We start from the raw sequence: 21,607 nt of genomic DNA, 5'->3' as shown, positions 1-21,607 counted from the left end.
CAACCCCCTGTCTCCCACTCTCTCATGTAAACAAATTATCACGCAAAGGTGCTTGGACATAACATGCTGCCATTCCTGCATGCTCACAAAGTTGGACACATGCAAACCCACACAGTAGATCCTTCCCCTTATGTTCACAATGCATGTCAATTACAATCTGCACCATCCAGAGGAATATGCTGTGTGAAATCCAAAGTGGACTAATGAATAGGCCTTGTGTTTACATTCCCCATTGCTCAGGCTCTCCACCTTAATAGCCAGGATACAGTGGTATCACTCAGCACTTGCAAACATCCTCAAGAGGTCTCTTCGTTAATATTTTACTCAGTGGAGATAGTAAATAACAAGCAAGGCATTTCCAGAGAACAACAGCAAACACAACATAGCAAGGGAGGGGGGGGGGTGAAGAGAGGATGGCTGTCTCGGGGGTGTCAGCCACAATTGCTTTCTCATTTTAAACTTGTCAAGGCGGCTTTATCTGTTTTATCACCAATGGAACTCCAAACGCACCAAAGGCTAAGGCAGCTTGACAGAGCAAATATGGCTATTACAAATTTCGATGGAGCAGCAAAAGGAGATTTGAGAGGAAAAGGCCTGCTGTGCCTCAGCTCTTGTTTTACACGTTACTCAAAAAAAGAATAAAAAACGGAAAATAAACAAAGGGGAAGTTCTCATCAGAGCTACAATGGTTTATTTGCAGCTGTGCTAAGTTGTGTTTGTTCAACAAGGAAAATAAAACTGCACAACCTCGCAAAACAATTTAAAGTGTCTTCTACCTGAGACAAACACATAAATAAATGAAGGAGCCACGGTTGAAGAGCACCCCCCAGTCCAGCACAGCAGGTGAGTGAGAGATAAGCATTTGTGCAGAGTCGGCCGGGTCTAGTCAAGCGTCTGCCGCTCCTGGTTCATTTGCAGTTGCCAGCGATGTGTTAAATGGCCATCTGTGATAGGGTGAGAGCCCCTGTAATGACTTCCTGTCTGGGAAGGAAGACTGGTGTGTAGGGAGGGCTGACACACACACACTCCGTCTGAAAACATGAAAGGTGCCGTTGGAGGCAGAAACAAAGTGGAAGTTGATGCCTTTAAATGCGATAAATGTTCAGTTTGTGTGGCCTCTGAAGTAAAAGTTGAAAGGGAGTTGAGATAAGTTAAAAAATGCGATGCTGACTAAAAAAAGAATTCTTCTCCATACATGCTTAAAATAGATTAAAGAGCACATTATGCCCATTTTTAGGTTTTATTTTTAGCTTTATTTTGCTGTAAAGACACTCCAAAAACAGTTATTTTATACTGTAACGGCTGCTGTGAAAAAACTATTTCCCAATTTAGGATGAGTAAAACATATCTAATCTACTCCAATGTAATAAACAACAACAATAATAGTGTAGAGACTTATATTGACACTATGTGTTTAGTAAACAATCCTGTCATCCGAATGGTCTAACATCTATTGTTTTCATTACACAGAGGTAGGGTAATTCTATTTAAATGTAAGTTATGACAGCTAAACAAACAGCAGATGCTCGTCTGTATCTGTGTGTCCATTCCAGCTAACCTCTGAAATGTGGAAGGTCTCCCTTTAGAGGACATTTGAGGCTGCATAATTGCCCGTAATCATCTTTTCAACCGCAGCTCGCTGTGTAATTTCAGAGCTCGACAGCTCTCTACTTTTGTGTTTCTACTTTAGCACCATCAGCACTTCTGTGCTCAGGTTCTGTGGCAGTAATTTAGCTTTCACTCCACATCTTTCACGCCGATCAGTGTGACTCACAATCTAAATTTAAATGGGATCGTCACTATGGCAGAGAGAGATGGGCAGAAAACTCCTACCGTGTTGTTTGCAGAGTCCAGTTTGTGTTATGCATGCAAACAGTTTGGAGCTGCAAACCCATTTTTCTTGGTATCACCAGGCTTAGGGAGTAACTGGATGACATAATCAGGATACAAAAAATACATCTTTAAAGTTAACGTCCCAACTCTGGATGTCTCATTGACTGGAAAGCTTTTGGTTCATCCACAAGACTGATGAATATGAAAATGTCTATGCTCATAATGTGATAAACAACCATATTTGATCCATTTTGACTCTCACTCACAACACAAACTATGTCAAAATAAGGCAAGTTTATCTTCAAAAGCATCTGCCTGTGCAGCCAAGTGAGTGGGAGGAATCTTCTCTCTGCCTGCGTGGAGCTTACTCCCTGGGGAAGAGGCAAAGTGAGGACAGGCGCTGGCCGCGAGTGCTCTCCACTCAGCCATGAAAACAACATCTCTGTCCTCGCTGCTCGGCTGTTTCGGAGTCTGCCACCAAATCAGACGGTGATAATGACACATGACCCTGAGACCGGGGCCCCTGGGGCTGGTCAGCGCCTCGGCTGACATTTTAAGACCCCACCATCAACCATTACGCTGCCCATCGCTGTTGCCTTTCACCCCCCCTGACACACAAACAGTCCCAGGTAGACAGGTGAGCACGGAGCACCTGTCTACCTGCTGCTATTAGAGCAATGTCTGTAGGAGATGGCAGTCATTTTGAGGCATTTTTGATGTGTTCTCTAATGACGATATTATTCATACCTGAACAGCACTTTGTGACAAAGCCTTTTCTCTCATTTGGAACACTTAATTTGACTTAATTTGAAAGGCTAATAGGGCAGCAGCCATTGTGGCAGCATTTTAAAAGCCATTTTGATCGTTTCCTCTGAATAGAAGTCAATCGGAGAAACCAACCAAATACACAAAGTCAAGTGTTCATTTAATTATTCAGTTATGCCCTGGCCAGGCTCCAGCTCATTTTCTGAAATTAGGATTTTTTTTTTTTTTTATCTGCAAAAGCACTAGGCCATATTTATGATTTTAAACATGCGTAAAAAGGGATCCCTTGATTTAAAACATGCATTAAACCTGATTCCTTGGTTTAAAATATGCATTAAACCTGATTCGTTGAGTTAAAACATGCCATCAGAAACAAAATATGGAGGTCACCAATGCCTGATCCATACTTTTGATAATTGAATATACTTTCCCACAGCTTTACATTTCCACCACATGCTTGCAGGAGTTGAGCCACTAGCTTCGGTCTTTAGTTCTTCTAGCACCACAAACCCCACTATCCTCTCCTCTTTACACAGTCTGATACTAAATGATTTACAGCAGAGTAACCAGACAACAAGCAAAGTCACTTTTGCTCTCAAGACGGAAAAATCATTATCCTGCACTCAGACATATCATAACATAACATCCAAAGTTACTTAAACTAAGTGCCTTCAAGTACAAGATTGTGCAAGCTCTTGTACCCAAGTGGATGGATACCTCCTACAAATTATATTTCTGTTTTCCACAGTTTATCATGAAAAGATGACGGTTCCCTTCTGCACAAAAACCTATATAAACATACGCATAATACGGCCCTCTTTAAAGTTGAACACCTTTCCCATTTGGTTCACAAACATCGTGTTAACTGCAAAATGTAATTGCTTATGCAAAAAATATGCATTTGAATGTAGCGTGAGACATTTTGTTGAATGTCTTTTAAGTTTGCTTATAAAGGTCAATAAAACGCTTTTATTTTGGCTCCGGTCACAAAACAAATGCTATTTGCTGACCAGTGCTGGGTAATATATAAATAGACAAATATAATAAAACATGAATAACTCATAGGATGGAAAGCAACGAGCGAGACAATCACTAAAAGAAGTGTATCGACAGCACTGCTAAATGCAACTTGTAATAAAAAAAGAAATCTGGCTTGTAATTAATATCTTCACGCATATTTAACATCCTCTTTATTCATGAGCACCTGCTTCCAATGACCTGAGGGGCCCTCAGAATCAACTTGCATTTTAAACATTTGCCGTTAAGGCAATAGACATGGGTCATCTAAAACAGCTTGACGTAATTCGTTTTGACAGGGCCATTACGTGGTCATTTATTCCCTCAGAAACACATCCCGATGAATGATGCTCACTCTTTGTCCCCGGTCAAAAATATTGTAATATGCTTAGTGTCCAAGTCACTTAAATATCTGAATCCTGGAGCAGGTAAAGTTCATCCTCCTTAAATATCAGCCAACTGAGTCTGGGTTTCGATGACACAGGTGGAAAAAAAACAACCATATGTTTTCGGTATTTTTCCACTGTTCAGGGACTTATACTAAATTGAATCACAGGGGGCAAAACTCTCCAAAAACTCACTGCGTATTTTGATTCCCACTGGACTGGTTCTCAGGATTTGATAGAGCTCACTCATTTCTCTTGACATTTTGCCACCGAACAAATTGCTTCGCTCTTCAGTTGGTGAAAAAAACTAAAACAGCTCTCAAGCAAAAATACTTGGCTCCCTCACCGGAAATATCCTCTTTGAGGGTATAAATGGAAAGTGTATCCATGCTTTACTAACAATGAAATACAAATTGACATACATTATTGGCTAAAAAAAATACAGGTGGTTTAAGTGACCCATCGTGCTCTAAAGGGCCCTCTTAAGCTTTTTGGGGTTTACCCTTTCCTGTAGTGTGTAATATAGGTTTTTGTGGAAAGGCAAACATTTTGGGAAAACCACTCACTTCCTCTCTCATGTCTGTAAGATCAATATGCAATATAAAGATGGAGCTAGCGGCTAGTTAGCTGAGCACAACGACAACAAACACCCTAAAACATACCAAAATCCGCCTCCAAGCATTTCTCGTGCTTTGCTACTGTAAACATCTGACACTAGCAATTGCATCTTTGCAAGAACGAATACAGTAGGCACATATTATTCTAAATAGCAAACTACGCCTTTACACAACCAAACATCACTGCTTTCAGTAAAAACCAGTAAACTACAAAAACTACATACAAGTATAATAACAGTATGCAGTTTATAATTATTAATTATTTTTGTAATAACCTTATCCGCAGCATTTTGAGTTGTCACAGCAGGAAGTGCATGAGTGTTGCACATAACGTTAACAATGGCTCTGTTCCATTTCAATAAGCCAACACAGAGAGCCAGCATGCCAGGGCCCTGGAATCTGAATGGTATGCAGCCATGCTTGTTTTTATGATATGTAAAAATGTCTGATATGAAATAATCTATTGACTAATTTAGATCTAGAACACACAATAATGCAAATGAAGGCCTGAGGGACCATTATTCAAATGTTCACACTGTTTAAAATACATGTATCTTTTCAAAAGTAATCCCTTGTGAATGATAAAGCCCTGCAATGAATATCCACCAATCAAAAATAGAGCCTATCTCAGTGGAGTCCTGACATTTTCAACTGTTTGGGGGCTGTTATAGGTCACAGATGGGAAAACTATGAACACGTATAGTTTATGCATTATATATCGAAGTGATCATTTGGGGAATTAAATAACAGGCATCACCAGCCCACAGCAATTTGAACGAAAGCACTAAAAAGGAAGCTTCTACTGTAAGACAGTATTAAGCTTTGAGAAAAGGAGACTGTAAAGGTCATATGCAGTACTTAGGAACCACTCTTTCTGCTCTTATCAGTGCTGCACAGCCCTTTGTAATTCTCTTTCAGCTATTTGCCTGAGCTGCAGCGACAGATGTTTGAATGACAGTGCAGATGCCTGTGAGAGGAATATAGCAACGTAAAGCTATTGGAGTCATGAACAAACACTCAGTAGGTTCACTCACTCATTCTCAGTCGCTTCTGTGGCTCCTCTGGACTCGGCAGTGCTGCTTTTCTATCCTCACAGCTAGCTAATTGCTGCTAATTACACTCACCAGGTGTAAATCAGCCCCTCATCAGAGGGCTGAGGAGGATCTAAAGAGCACCAATGTAAACTTCACAATCTACGAGAGGGAATTAGTCAATCCATGTGAACACAAGGGTTGTAACTTACTGTTTTTGTACACCCAGTTTCCTCCACCCATTCCTCATCTATTTTTAAAGATGTTCTACATTGTTCCTATCTCTTTAAAGTGGCTCTATTTTGCTCATTTTCATATATATGTGTATGTTGTGCCTCTACTGTGACATTTTTATGCTTTAATGTTCAAAAAGGTCTTTATTTTAACTTTGTTTCTTAACTTTGGTTGTTTTTCAAAATCTGGCAGCCATTGCCAAAGACCATATTTCATGACAAACAAATGAAAATAGTATAGTCTTCCATTTTAGACGACAAAATATGTTGTCACTGTTTTGGAAGCCAAGCATGAATTCTTAAATATTCTTGCATTTTCTCCTGGGTTAACCAAAGTGGCAGAATATAAAGTGTTGCTGATTTTGAACACACTGACTGGAGTTCTGTGTGGGGAGTTAAAATAGAGGATTTACAGCACTATGATACAGACAGCCGTGCACAGGGAGGTGTGTCTTTGTAGCTGCTAGCTCTGCGATGTTGTACTGCAGTGAAGGCACAGGGGACCAGTAATGCATTGGGGTTGTTTTTTATATTATATTATATCTGCCGCCATGTTGTAATGAAAGCATTTTACCTTCTACACTTCTTCTTCTTCAGTGTGCCTTGGACTTATTTAAAGGGTTGTTTCTTCTTCACTGCCAAGACCAGTTAGCTATATTGCTTACCAATAAACACTCCTTGTTGCACATTAGATCCTGTCTTTCTGAATTTACTAAACATCTCTTAGTAGCCTCTAAAGAAGCTGCAGGAAAAACTCTGGATAACGCTTTAAAGAACATTTGCTTGGGTCTCTTCTTAGGGGAGAACCAGGCCATGAATAATGTACGATGATGGTGGTGGTTTAGACAAACACTGGGATTATCCCCTATTTTGTTATTATTTCTGTAATGAGGAACAAAATATAGAGCAAGACATCAACACCAAAGAGTGTATCTATACATCTGTTACATTTGCAAATATTAACTTGCCATGGCTGTAATCTCACTATTTCCCACTCCCTACAACACCCTGGAGACAAATACATGTATTAATACATTAATAATCATTAACATATCCAATTTTCTTCACTGTTAAAGAAAAAAAGGGGGACAATTCTGGTTCAATGTAATTCGGACATTTTAACTGTTGGATACAAACAGAAGGACGATAGCTCATAGAGACTTCAAAGGTCTTTTATTTTGAAACTCTACATCAGATTGTCCTGATTCTCTCTGAGTGACTAGATGGGGTGTCCTGCTATCACCCTGAAGTGAAATAAGTCTTTGATGATTTGACAGTTTTTTATTTATTCTTGTATAAAACAGAAGGACGATAGCCCATATATGAGATTTCAAAAGTATTTTATTTTGAAACTCTATATCAGATTGTCCTGATTTTCTCTGATTGACTAGATGGGGTCTCCTGCTATCACCCTGACGTGAAATAAGTATTTGATTGACTTCGAATGACTCTTTGATTATGGACGGTTTCCATTAAATAATAATCAAAATATAGATGGACAATAGATCTAATTTGAGATTTTAAACAGCATACATTTTAAATTGTGCTTCAGAAAGTAATGTTATTTTAGGAGTGTTGTGAGATGGTGTCAACATCAATTGAAATTAGTCACCCAGTGGAAATGTCAGATAAGTCTTCATAACTGTATCCTTACATTTTACATTCACTCAGTTATAATGTGGTAGTTATACGTAGTTTGTTTTAAATGATTATTGATCACATTACATATTTCTTAATTTAAGCTCCAGTATATGAATATGTTTGGTGTGTTTTTTAGGTATATTTGTTATTGACCGAGTAAACGCTTTTATTTTGAAGGCAGTTTTTACAGGCCTCGACCATAGGGTATTCGCGCACCGCAATACAACCTGTGGGCTGGCTTGACTGTGTTTTCCGAAGTGGGGGCTGGCTTGACCACAGTCTGTTTACCTAGTGTTTCCTGACATGAAACGTTTTATTTCACCTTGCTATGTGTTTTTAACGTATATTAAAAAACAGTGACATTTCCGGGGACAGTTTCAACAGATTGGGACAGGCCAATACAAACGGGGACTGTCCCCGGAAAACGGGGACGTCTGGTCACCCTAGAATAGAATAACATCCCTTCTTATTTCTGGCACAGCAGGAAGTCAGCATGTCAGCCAACACCTCCTCACCCTTTATGCCTCCCATTCATTAAGTTGAACCCTAAATGGCATTTTAAAAGTATTTAATATTCACTCTACAGAGCCATGGAAACAGCTGTTTCTACATTGGTTTTGACATTGCTTCTTCATTTCAGTCAGAAGCCCTGAGTATTATGACACTGGATGTGGGAAACGGTGCGACGTTGGCTCCACCTAGTGGTGTAAAATGGTAACTGAAGCAGCAGCGCTCACACTGCCAGAGGACAAATGATCAGTCCATTGATTGATTAATCCCATTATCTACTACAATGTCCCGTCTTTTAGGAGCAGCAGTCTGCAATCAAGGGCCTTTACAAACTCCACAGTTTACAAATCAGCAGTCCGGCCTCCTAATCAACATCCACGGCCTGCTAATCCATTCCAGAGAAAAGCTAGATTTACAGCATACGATATGACGCATGGTCATTTATACTACAGAAAGACATGATATGGTTTGTGATCTAATTAACTATAGGAAAAACTGATTTATAGTCATCATCAAAGCCTGAGAAAACTATTTTGAAAAATGCAGGCATTAAGGCAAAAACACAACAAAGGAACAATAGTTTTTAAATAGTCATTACTTTATTGAAAAGTCTTTTTTTTTTTTAATCAAAAGAGTTCAAGTTTTTTAGGACAAATGGCAGGAGTGCAATCATCGACATAGAACATTTTCTATTAACAAGACAAATGTAAAAACACAACTACAGTCAAACAGTTTCAAGTACGTACACACACGGCCATTTCATACCTTTACATTTCAACAGTCAACGCAAACATTTTTTCATACAACGTCTAAAAATATACAAACTATTAAATTATACATCAAAGGCAGCACCATCTGATCGCAGCATGTTTTCAGGCTGTTGGTTAATGCATGTACATTACGTGACATTAACCAGCGATAAATACATCATGAGGTATGCCATGCAGCAAATGTCACATTCCCAACAATACTCTCCAGTTGATTTAATAATGTGATTAAATAAGAGGCGTCATTACACTCTTGCTCTTTGAGGAATATTGCTCCAAACAAACACCACCATCTACGCTGTTTTTGGCACACAGATTATGTAATTCATCCATGAGTCACTCTTCACTGGGGGTGCAGCCAGCTGGTTTCATGGTGTTTCTCAAGTTATTTTGTCTCCATGGAGGAGTCATCAGCACAACCCATAATCCTCTGCAACTCGTGGATACAGGGCGCAATCGACTGGCTGTGCATCTGAGCCATGTTGAACCTGGAGAGAGAGAAACATAGTGTGTTAGATAGGAAGGACAGATAAGGATAAAACAAACACATTGTATGCAAAACGTAATCTTTTTATAACTGATGTAATTTGTGTGATCATTGACACGCTATCAGCTAAGACCTGTGTGTGGACTGTTTTCAGGCTCTCAAAGTGTTACCTTCTGAGCAGCTCGCGGCCTCTGCTGGCTTCAGGCCGGTGGTGCTGCAGGGCCGTGAGGCTGTGAGAGGTCAAGATGCTGTAACACTGTTCTCTCAGAGCATTATGGTTCGCTGTGTCCCACTGCGGCAACTCGCTGGTGTATCGCCACGCCAACAACGCGTGCTCCAAAACAGCATCCCACTCTTTGTTCCTCAGAAGAACCTGGCCCCACTCCTGACACGAAACCTGAGCGGGAGGAAGAGGAAACTTAGCACTACACCGTGAGACACTCCAGTAAACATGGCAGAGCTTTTATTAACAGTAAACGGGAAAAAAACATAACGCCAAACTAAGTAATTGTCTTTTAGAAATGCTCAATGAGAAAGGAACAGCAGAGGGGACTTTAAAGTCTAAAAAGATTATTGCACTAGGCCATATTGCAATTTTGATTTAAAAAAAGAAGAATTTAACGCTGCAGCCAGAGACAGTTTACAAGTTAATTAAATCTGCAAAGTTTATCAAAACATTCCTAAAAACCCCATATACTCACTTTAAAGGCCACCAGGTGAGGATATGCTTTTCTGTAGCAGTGAGCGTCCCTGTTGGAGCCGAGCCGCGAGTAGGGGATGGATCTGTAAACATTTGCTTTCTTCAGCTGCAGGTCTTCCTGGAGATATTTCAGGTCAGACGCTATGACTCGGGGTTCTTGGCTCTAGGATGAAATACACATTTCAGATTAGATGTATGTAGTGAAGGCTCAGAGTTGGGTTATTACTCACATAGGATGTAAAACATTTCATCTTAAATAACAGTCATGTGAAATGACCAGGGTGTGTACCTGTTCAACTAGTATGAGGGATCTGATCAGCTGTACGAGCTGCTGTTTAGAGAGAGGGGTATGGTGCTCCTCCATCTTCTCACACTGCTCCTCTAACCTCTTACTCCACACACCACCAATGGACAAGTCCACTGCAAAAACACAAATAATATGGTTAGACAATGAAGAGGACAACAATAATCCCTGAGAAGGCTCAAAAAACCAACCACATGTTATATTTGCAGGTTCATACTTACATGAGTGCACACGCCTTGTGTTTGAAGTTGCATTTCTCCCTCTCAGAAGTGGAGATGGAACCAAACGAGCACTTAACATCTCTAGATAGGACCTCCTTACGCGAGCTGTTACAAAGAAAAAAGGGAAAATAATGTAACAATGTTTCATATTCTTAGTGTCTCTACTGTAGGCTATTTTTATTTTATGTACAGCACTTTGGCTCGACCAAAAATCGTTTATAAATGTGCTATATAAATAAAACTTGATTTGATTTAATTTTTTCACAACACACAGCATCTTATAAACAGACTAGATAATGCATATGAAATAAGGATGTCCCATTCTATCGTTGGATAAACTGACAGCTGTGTTGATAGTATATTAACCGCCTACTAGTCCTGTAGGCGCGCTCCTGTTAAACATTAGCATGATAGCAAAGTGGCGCGTCTTGCACAAAGAACACATATAACAGGACTATGTAAAGCCTAAATTAAAACTATTAAAGGCTTACCTGCAATTTTGGGTTGTGGAGCAGGGATTTCCACCAATGCCCGTCGTGGCTGACACAAAGCTGCCATAGTTTTAAAAGTATTCTGTTAATTACGGAGCTAACTACCTGCTAGCAGCCAGAGACGCTAGCTGAACTTTAAACCCCACGGGGTACCGACAGTAACTTTTCCACGGTAACAGTAGATAACTTCAACTATTAAACTCCTTCATACGCGTCAGTGCTGTTATAAAGCTCGCTAATACCCACTACAAAGTAAAAAAGTGCTTGAACTTAACTACAAAAAGTCCCTGCTCTAGTAAACCCTGCAGCAGGAGGTGAAGAGAGATAACTTTTTGTCTGCTTCACCGCCAGTACTATGCTTATGAAGCGCGCGACACGAGGGGCCGCGGGGTCGTGAATGGGGCGATCTGATTGGTTGACGTTGCAGCATGTGGAGAACAGGCGCCCAAAATGCTAATGAGGTCCTTCCCCCACAGCTGCGCTGGTTGGGAACATGATCACGTGACGAACACACGCTTGGCTCGTGCACAAACGAGCACAAACCATAGACTGTATATAAACGAGCACACACTCGCATTGTAGTGCTAATCATGGATGTATAATGGTGCTAATAAGTTGTTTTACATTCATTTAAATATCAGTATTGGTAGAGTTTGTTAATGCATCTGAAGTAAAGACTGCATGGAGTATCCATTATCTGTCATTAAATGTGTGTCCTATTTTAATATTAATGTTGCTAAAAATGAATTTTAAACCCACATATTTGTAATAATATGTCCATACTCACATGCCTCAGTCAGTGCATTTATTTTTGTTTTAAAAATTGCTCACCATAATTCTTCCTTGTTTGTTGGTGTAGTGGTGTCTATTTGTTTTCCATCAGCTGGAGCTACTCATACACATTTTATTTTAGTAGAGGAATAATGACAACACATAACCCTCGATTCTTATTCACTCAAGTTACCCCATATCATTTATTCAACCCTATACTTTTAACGAATAAACTGCTACTTCTTCTACCTTAAATCCAAATAAATAGGCAATGGATATTTAATATGATAAGCCTCATAATAGAATATATTTTTAATAGTATCACACTGTGCGTATGTATGTTACATTAAACCATTAAAACCAAGAGACAGATGGCAAACATATCTGTAAAATGTTTTTTAATAGGTTTGTGGATTATTGAAAAAACAAACAGGAATTATATTTCTTCTCAAGAGACATAACTGCATCCTGATACAGAGTGTGGAATAATAAATAATTCGAGCACAGAATTTATTCCAAAACAGGAGATAATAAAACACAAAAACCTATATAAATAAATTATTAGAGATAATTAACACAGTGGTCAATCTGACATATTTTGTAACAAATAAAAAAATCTAGATTTGTAATATTAACATATTATACTTATATATATTTACCTTTTTTTTTATATATATACTGTTTATAATTCTGAAAATAATCTATGTGGTAAATGATGAAGCTGTGAGTGCAGTATTTTCAACATTTCTGACAAATATTTCTCTTATCTTTCAAGAAACCACCACACTTTCCTCACTTGACTGACAGTGACACATTTCCACAGGTTGATTATAAATATCTGTAGTAAAACTGCACTTATTGAACTGATTGAACTGAAAGTGAATTATTCCAGCATGGTACAATTAGAGCAAATTAAGCTCATTTGCTTCTTGACACTGCTACGGCAAATAATATAGTTATATATTGTATTTATGTACATTATATACATTTTTTTAAATAAGTTACATAATGCACAGGTAAAAGAGTATCTATTAGGTACATATGATATTACAAAGGTCTGTGACAGTATGGCTTTGTAAATAAACATTACAATATTGTCATCAGAAAAAAGCAAGGGCAGTCAGACGGGACTGCCTTTCAGCATCATACTCATTATTTTGTGTAATGTTAAACTGCAACTACACTTTATTGGTTTTAACATGGAGATCGTCTAGACCTTGTATGAAAAATATATCCAGCTGAACTAACAGGATGCTTAAAGACAGACTTCTACTGACTGCGTAGGCCACACTATAGAGCATAAAGAGTAGCCTCTACTTGCTAAGCAGCGTTTTAAGGGAGCGGGTGAGTGCGTTAGCAATTGCCGACATGGTGCTGGAGTGGCGGACCAGGGCCTTCACGCTGTGCTCCCCTGGGGCTCCCACGGTGGCAGCCTCAGCCGCTTTGAGCAGACAGATATAGTTCATCACAACCTCGTCCACCTTTGCCACGACCTCTCTCTGTTGGTGTGAGGCTGAAGCTCCGAGCCCCCTGACCAGACACATGCAGGCCTCGCAGAGACAGCACAGCACCTGGAAGCTACACGTCACAGCTAGCAGCATCTCCTCAGGACTGCTGTGAGCCTGCGCCATCCTGCGGCATGCCCGGCCTAATTCCTTCGACTCCACAGAGAGGAGCTGCTTGTACTGGGAAACATCCTGGAGGGGCATCTGGGCTCCACGATCGCAGCGACCTACGCTGGATCTCACCAGAGCGATGAGCTCGCTGGCGTCTCGTCGGACATCGATGAAGCCGGAAGGGAAGCCGTACATTCGGTCCTTGAGTGCGTTGATTCGTGCGAGCCGGTCGCTGAAGCTCATGTTATTGAGGACCTCTCCATACAGCTGCTCTCCAGCTACATCCACGGCTGCCCCACAGGGCGACATGGCTGCAGCTGCACCGCCATTATCAATATCGCTCCCACCACGGCTTCTTCTGGTACTCTCCCACTCGATTTCATCCTCCTCTCCCTCACTCTTAGGTTTGAAGAAGCAGTAGCTAAAGGGCCCGTTGCATCTCCAGGGACTGGTGTCTAGTTTTTGGGAGCCCTTCATGTGTTTCTGCAATGGAAATGCCACAGAAGCCCTTCTGCTGTCCATCCTGCTGCCGGTAGACCAGCATGTGTGGGAAGACACGGAGCCCTGGGAGTAGCTCTTGGAGAGCCGCTTCCTCGTGGGCCTTCGCTGGACTTTGGTCTCACCTTGCTGGGGCACAGATGGTGACAACGGCTGCTGGCTCCGGCTCCGTGTGGGCTTATCGAACAGAGCCTCCATGCTCCCAGAGCTGCCATTCACGTTGCTGGTGCTGCGCCTGAGCTCCCGGCCCCGTTGCAGGTTATTGCAGAAGGGGTCCGTCTGCGGGTTTACGGCCTGAATGTGGTTCTGCCGTGCCTGGACACAATAGGGCATGTTATCCTGCGTGCAGTTGCTGGAGATAGCATTGGCTTGCAAGGGAGAAGACAAAGGAGGTGGAGGAGGTGGTGTGGGAGGTGGTGGAGGAGGTAGGTTGGGAGTTGGAGATGTAATGCAAGCCCTATTGCCGGTAGATATCTGCCTGCTAAAAGCTGAAGGGTGGTCTCCCCTTCCTAGAGAGACGGTGTTGAGGTCTGCCCGTTGACCACTTACACTGGGGGCGGCAGAGAAACAGAGAGAATCATTAGGACGAGAATGAGGGGACTGACGGACCGCATGCTTTGCCCTCGGGTCTGACCTGAACCATTCCTCATTGCTGTTACTAGGTTGGCTTCTTGACCGAGGTGGGGGACGGTTATTGGTACCCCCACCATCACGGTTTCCAACTGTATTGAATCCCCCATCGCGACTGATACAGCCCTCTCTCTTATAAAGTGAAAGGAAGTGCTCTGGGTCCATACCACTCCTCTCTAGTTCACTCTCCAGGCCCGAAAAGGAGCTTCTCCTCTCAGCCGCAGCTGCCCTTAAATCTAGACTCTCATTCAGTCTCTGAGCATGCATGTCGAGACTTCCCTTGAGTTTGGCAGGAAGGGTGGCAGAATGGTATGACTGAGGGTTTCTATTTGCCAGCTGCATGGGGTTCGCATTAGGGGTTACTACATTTGGGCTGAGGAACGGGGATGATATTGAGGAAGGCATACACGGGCAGCGAGCAATGGTGTTGCTCCTATTCTTAACCATTTCCACCAGCTGAGGGTTACTAGTGATAAAGCGCCTGGTGTCCTTCTTTACTGCCCCTCCCATGCCTGCACTGTGCAGCTTCCCTCCCTGATGCATCTGGCTGACTGTTAGATAGTTAATCAGTTGTCTGTAGGCCTCACTGCCCTCCTTCTGGTTCAGCCCCTTTAAACAGGCCTGTTGCTTAGCATGCACATCATTGTGGGGTCTCTTGCTCCCAGTACCTGTGGTCTCTTTATGCTTAGACGCCGTGGCTGAGGAGGGCCGGCCTGGTTCAGCCCCGGCAGCCGGAGGGTGAATGTTGGGCAGCATTTTCCGTAGGAGGGCCGGATCCGCATGAGGGTGGAGGTCCTTTCCTTGAGCGCTCTGGCTGGAGAGCCCGCGAGACATCCCAGGTTTGTTGTCTTCATGGTTTAGCACCCTGAGCAATGAGGAGGAGGAACTAGAAAGCGGGTGTCTTTGCGAATGCCGGTGTTTTGCTTCAACTGCACCGGCACCGACCGGGGAGTCGGTGGGGGTGGCGCAGGCACTGCTGTTGGTGCTGCCTCCCGCATCCAGTGAGGAGCACAGAGACCCCTGCAGTGAACTGTGGGCTTCTCCTTGCAAATTTGAAATCCTTTTTGCCAGATGGTACTCACACAAGCGTGCTACACTCTGTTGTCTGGAGATGGGCTGATGGTCGTTCTGTACGTCTGATCCCTGTTTGGTCGGGGAGAGCAGTGAAGCAACGACTAAATGTTCGTCTTGCTCGACAGCTGCCGCTCCGTTATCTGCCCCGCAGTCCCCCAAGTTGACAGCATCTAACATGCGATTGGAGGAGGCGGAGGGAGGGCGGGGGAGTCTGTGCTGCTCCCGGGGGAGGCTGTTCATTGCAACGCCCTCAGCTGCAGAACTTTCTCCCAAAAAAGAGTTCTGTCTTCTTTGACTTTCCCCTCGCTCGCAGAAGGAAGTGCGCTGGTCCATTTCCAGATGGACGCGGCTCCCACCGGCCTCACCCCGATGCCCCTCCCTTGTGCTGAAGGTGTTGTACTTCCCGCTGGAGTCTGCAGACTTCTTGTGATGCTTGCCTCCTGGTGTGGTTGAACTGGGGCGCTGGAGAGTGGCTGAGAGGTTATTCTGGGTCCTCAACACCAAAGTGTCTGGCCCCGATGATGCAGCAGTGTCCAATAGGGGGCTCCGCCTCGGAGGAACTGCTGGAGGGTGGAGGTGTCGCGTTGGACTGCGGGGTCTTTTCTGTATCGTTCCTACTGGGGTGGGTGACACGGGAAAATCAGTTTTCTCCTCAATTAAAGGTTGGTACCCCTCCCTCGTGGCCACCATGAGACGCATGTGGCTCTCGTTGAGCCGTTGAGAAGCGACCAGCTCAGAGATCTCCGTCATCTCTGAGGAGTTGGTCTCATTTCCAGAATCTGACGACGACTCGGCGCTCAAGCCTCGAGATGAGTAGACTCCTAGGCGATAAGAGATAGGAAGTTAAATATGGGTCAATAAATAGATACTCTAACTGCTGTTAAATGTGTCTATGATTTGCATTTGAGAAGGCAAGTGACCTGATGTCATGGATGTGTTTTTACTAACTTAAAGGAGGCAAGTGGGCACAGAATTAAGGCTAAATGGTAGAGATAAAACACATTAATGACAACAAATAACTACTAAAGTTCTGACACAGATTTAGTTTGGTTAAGTAAAGAGGTCTAAACAAAGAGTATTAACATACCTGGGTGATTGTGGCTATTGCTGGGCAGTGGTGGTGGTGGCGGTGGAGGCCTCTGATCAGAGACAGACAGAGCCTCCACCGCCAGTAAAGTTTTCATGACGGCATTATCCAGCCTTCTCCCCCCTCGCCTGCTCCCCTCCGCCTCCTCATGAGTTGGAACGGCATCGATTAACGACACCGGGATGTCGTCGTTTTCCCGTGTGCTGAGCGGCCTTCCCTCGGGGGCGCCGTCCTCGTCTGAGCTGTCCCGAAAGCCCGGCGGGGGGGCTGCGATGGCGAGGTTGAGGGTCTGCAGCAGCGAGTCGTCCTCGGGTTCGTCGACGCTGTCGTCTCCCTCGGGGGGGGGCAGGGAGGTGAGGTCGATGATGTCGTCGGTAGAACCAGACAGTGTAAGGAAGGTGGCGTTCCCCGCCGCCGTCCCTAACCCTCCTCCCTGGTTGCCGCAGTTCTCAGCGATGGGTGTCCCGCCCGTGGAGTCTTCATCGTCGTCGTCATCCTCTGCGTCGTCCGTCGTGTCGCGGTAGAACAGATCCCTCAGCAGTGGCTCCTCCCCCCCCTCCTCAGTTATAATGTTACTGTACACATGTGTCAGACCGCTGAACTGAAACGGCACCCTGTCCTGAGGCCTGAAGTCCACGTTGTTGTGCAGGTACGGGGGTCTGTGTTCGGGGACCTCCGGGCTCTCCATCAGCCTTTCATAGCCTAAGTTCTTGGGCCGGTTCAGAGGAGGGTCCCCCCCAAAGATAAAGGACACCTTAGCGCTCCGAGGCGAGTCTTGAGGTTTGTGTCTGGTCGCGGGGGGAAGAGGAGGGGGTAACGGACTTCTGCGTGTACCGAGGTCTCTGTCAGGGTTTTGTTGCTCGTGGAAGTAAGAGGGAATGCTGTTCTCTCTCTGCCCGTTGTCTGAATACTGCGAGTTCCTGTTGTAGACCTCTCCCTGGCTAGGGGGGGGCTCCTCGTTGTCCCCCAAAGATATGCTGTACGGCCATTCCAGGACGCGATCCTGACCTGCACAGAGCAGAAATAAAAGTCCTAATTATTTGATGTGTTTTATATTTCATGTTGGTTACATTTGAAAGCGGCTCTCTTTTTTTGAGTGCTCCACTTTGAGACTTCTGAGGTTTTACGCTGCACTGTGAAGCATACATTTTTAAGCCTGCGAGTCTTGTTCTTCTCAACTTCCTTTAAATATGTGAGTGCACTGCCAGGACAAAGATTGTGTTGCTACAACCTAAAACATTTTCTCACCCAAATGAAAATCAATTCCCATGTTTCAGGAAACAATTTAAAAACAAAATGTAAGCAGTGAACTGTGAATGAACTCTTGAAATTGCATTTTTGTATAAATTAGTAGAAAATCCATGCAGACACACACATACATGCACACATTAACTCACTAGGGTCATCCCCTCCAGTGCTGTTGCAGAGAGGCATGCTGAAGATAGATCTCCTTGCGTCCACTAGGAGGCGATAGTATCCTGCTGTTAGACAGGCCAGGTTCATGGCATCACTGGACTCCATGATCAGTGTGATGGGCTGTGGAAGAAGAGAAAGGAAAAACAACAGATGCTTTTATTTCGGTAGGGCAGAATAATGTTTTCTGGCACTTTCTGACAGATCTGTGCTCACCCTGACATCCAGGACATGCAGCTCCAGCCGGACGTTGGTCTCGTCCTCAGTGATGATCTCAATGCGGTTCACGTGGCTGAAGTCGGCCAACAGGGCCACTAGGTTGGTCCGTGTGTTGATCACATGACTGATGCCGTAGCGGGGGCCCACCAACAGCGTCACATCTGTCTGCTTCTCCCCTTGCTGCACAAAGACAAACCAGGTGTTCAAACTTTTATCCTTAAAGAGTTTGATAGAGTTCAACTTAAGTTTGTTTTCAAACTTTCTTTCCAGAACAATGGTCTTACCAGTAGTATTGATTTGAACTCCCTCCCTCCGTAGAGTCTGAGTTCACTGAGGTACCTCAGGTAATGCACCTTGGCCTGCAAAGCGGTCAGCTGCACAGAGAACAAAGTGAAATACACAAGTAAGCATTAAAACCGGAATCACTTCCACCTGAACAATTGCCTCCTAATGCCAGGATGTAAAGCACTCTTGAGCCATTTTGATCCGGACCGCTGATTTTCCATTATACCCCATCATGTCATTTAAATCGGATCAAAATCGAAAGCACTGCAGAACTCTTTATGGCTTTCTTGTGTGGATGTGCTCCGCTCCAGCCATTTAGAGTCAATGAGATTTTCCACTTTAAAGTGCATTTGTGCAAAGTACTGATGCCTGCACGGAGACACACATATCTATGACATGTTTTCTGTGTTCATTTGGAATTCTTCATTTCTATATATATTTTACCACTAACAATACTAATCAGATGTATATGGTACACTATCATGGTACCATATTACCAGTTATTTCTAAATCTTCAATCTAAAATTGACAGAAAACAAAGACTACTTCCCATGTTTTCGGCTTTTAGAAACATTGATACAAGACATTTACAGATGAATAAATCCAATTCCTTGAAAGACTTTTTAATGATCCGAGGGAGCTATATCTATTGTACATTCTCCTGGTTGCACCTAAATGTAAGATTAGTCTCAGACACAAAAGGCTAATGGGCCGTTTCACCTTGTCAGACATCTCCATTACAAATTATTTAGTGATTTTTTTTCGTTTTAATTCTTGCTCAGTCTTTCTACAAAAGAGTGAGCTGCCTCTTTAAGCGAGGACTGAGATCAATTCAAGGCCGTAAGAGGAGAGCTAATATGGAACGTCAATGCTTTGGATTGCTTGTCAGTGTGTTGATGTTGCTCGGACGTATTTCTCCCTAATGAGACTGGATATCAGCTGTCACTGTGAATGCAAATGATCAGCCAGCACATCACACTGCTGCAGGCTTCAGGGGGAGAGATCAATATCCCTCCGGTAAGCCTGAGGTTTTATACACAAATATGGAGTTCAGGTGTGTGAAATACATTCCTACATCCACTAAATGAAACTGTGTAAGGCAGATATACAAAAACGAGCAAATCTGATTAAGCAATATGCATACACACATTTTTAGAAACTCTCACAGGTACACTTTTGACATTTGTATTTTGTATGTGAGCCGTAAAACTAAAGGATGATTTACATATTTGTGAAACTGCATGTTAAATATAAATGGTCCTTTATAGTTAAAAACCCAACACACCAACAGCTCAGGAACACTACAACATTACTACTGAAGATGCATATCTTTAAAAATGGGCCAAAAATATATAACACGTTTGAAAAAAGAAAAGAAAAAGTAATTTCCTAAAACAGAAGCTTTAGTTCTTGGAAGTAAGGAGTCAAAACAGTCAGAAGGGCTTAATACATATAGTATTTGGCTCTGTTATGAAAGCATGATGGTGATGGCCCATGTTCAGTAGACATGTGACCGAGAGCAATCTTAAGGCGCACAGATGTGTTTTTAATAAAAACACAGGACTTGTTTTTTTCCCCGTTCACAAAAACTAATTTTAGAGAAAAAGAAAACAACATTATTCTACCGGCTCAAAAGAGATTTCTTTCTTGTAGCTAACCCTATTTGCTTGGGTTACTTTAGTTTTGCTGTGCTGCATTTTTGTAAGTGTAAGAAAATATGAGAATAAATGCCTTTACCAATACAACTTTTTTTTAAAAGAGCTTCAAAGTTGAGCTGGAGTCGGAGAGGTCGCCCCTGACCGAGACATGTGTGTGTGCATATTAATATTTGATTATGCACACAGTTTGGCAATGAATTTAACTCACATTAGTATTCAAGGTCTGGCTCGACAAAGGGTCTTAGGTTGACAAGGGTGAGAACCTTTACGAGGTGGAGGATGGCAGCGGTGCTATTTTAGGATATTGCGTCAGAAGACACACAGACTGTGTTTGTGTGCATATCGGTGTGTCAGAAGTTTATTAACAAGGGCAAACAAAGACTAAAGAGAGTTGCTTACTTTTTTCCCTGGAGGCACGAGGTTCTGGTTGGTTTTGAGGATGTGTGTCAGAGCCTTCTTGATGTTTTTCTCCTTCATGCTGGTCAGCACGGCGGGGGGGAGGAACAGCGGCAGACCCCACTCCTTTCTATTGAGGGGAGATTGATTTGCAGCATTAAGTCACTCAATCTTCGCCAGACCAATTCTCGTAGAAAGTGCTAACACATGGTTTACGCCACATACACATACAACTTACTGGATGTACTTGAGGGAGACTTTCTGGCTCTGTCCGGTTGTCATCGTGAGGATGTACATCTGCAGAGCGGCCAATCGTAGCGCGGCATCGTACTTCAGCTCCGGGCCGAAACGCTCCAAAACCACATCGTTACAACTCTACGGCAAAAGGGAGAGCAAAGTTATCTTAAAGTCAAGTGTTTGGGCTTGTGAAGTGTATTTTCATCTCTCCGTCGAGCAACTCAAGCAGCAGGGCATCCCTGCAGAGCGGAAATAAACTGTTTTCAACCTTTGTGGCTAGTGCTTCCTTCAAAGGCATACAGTTTCCAGTCCCTCATGAAGGACTCGGAAGCACACAATGGTGAGCAGTGATTAGCTTTCCTTCTCTCAGGATATTTCACTTGATTAATTATCAAAGAAGGGGAAGCATTTTATTACGTTAGACAGTGAGGGTGTTTTTAATGGGGGGCTTTATTGGCAATGTGTTGAGAGCATCCATCCTGTCACATTGTCTATCTCACAGAATCAGCTTTAGGACTTTACTGCTGATTTTTGCCCACCTGTACATAGAGGTATTCAAATGCCACAGCGTCTCTCCGCAGCAGCTCTACGGGGTCCCTGGGCACGAAGCTGATCCTAAAGAAACACTTCATCTTGTCACAGCCAGGCCTCTGGGTCACCTGGGGGACACAGAGGAAGCAGACATGAAGAAATAAGACAAACACTTAGGGACAACATGGG

At 43.2% G+C, this 21,607-nt stretch overlaps 2 protein-coding genes across 4 annotated transcripts in view; both read right to left on the bottom strand.

The window, feature by feature from the left end:
* Positions 1–8,613: 8,613 nt before the first annotated feature.
* Positions 8,614–11,368, bottom strand: LOC117546727. The gene is made up of 6 exons (XM_034217073.1): positions 11,004–11,368; positions 10,513–10,617; positions 10,277–10,407; positions 9,989–10,150; positions 9,458–9,684; positions 8,614–9,288 (listed from the first exon to the last, which is right to left on the bottom strand). Exons 1-6 carry the CDS (start codon positions 11,068–11,070, stop codon positions 9,186–9,188), a joined length of 795 nt encoding a protein of 264 aa, XP_034072964.1. The 5' UTR covers positions 11,071–11,368; the 3' UTR covers positions 8,614–9,185.
* A 787-nt stretch (positions 11,369–12,155) lies between these two features.
* Positions 12,156–21,607, bottom strand: part of LOC117546712 (FERM and PDZ domain-containing protein 4-like) — a 54,436-nt gene continuing 44,984 nt past the window's right edge. The window contains exons 9-17 of one of the 3 annotated variants that reach the window (XM_034217059.1): positions 21,427–21,546; positions 20,889–21,025; positions 20,654–20,780; positions 18,596–18,685; positions 18,309–18,491; positions 18,059–18,215; positions 16,680–17,687; positions 15,187–16,413; positions 14,316–14,438 (exon numbers count right to left, since the gene is read on the bottom strand). In XM_034217059.1, coding sequence (XP_034072950.1) covers positions 14,434–14,438; positions 15,187–16,413; positions 16,680–17,687; positions 18,059–18,215; positions 18,309–18,491; positions 18,596–18,685; positions 20,654–20,780; positions 20,889–21,025; positions 21,427–21,546 — 3,054 coding nt within the window. In that variant the 3' untranslated portion in view covers positions 14,316–14,433. Of the gene's footprint in view, positions 16,414–16,679; positions 17,688–18,058; positions 18,216–18,308; positions 18,492–18,595; positions 18,686–20,653; positions 20,781–20,888; positions 21,026–21,426; positions 21,547–21,607 lie in introns of all 3 variants that reach the window. The other 2 variants (XM_034217057.1, XM_034217058.1) reach the window with 2 other exon arrangements.

This window comes from Gymnodraco acuticeps, unplaced genomic scaffold, assembly GCF_902827175.1.
Source record: "Gymnodraco acuticeps unplaced genomic scaffold, fGymAcu1.1, whole genome shotgun sequence".
NCBI lineage: Eukaryota > Metazoa > Chordata > Actinopteri > Perciformes > Bathydraconidae > Gymnodraco > Gymnodraco acuticeps.
This window is presented reverse-complemented; position numbering and strand designations above follow the sequence as displayed.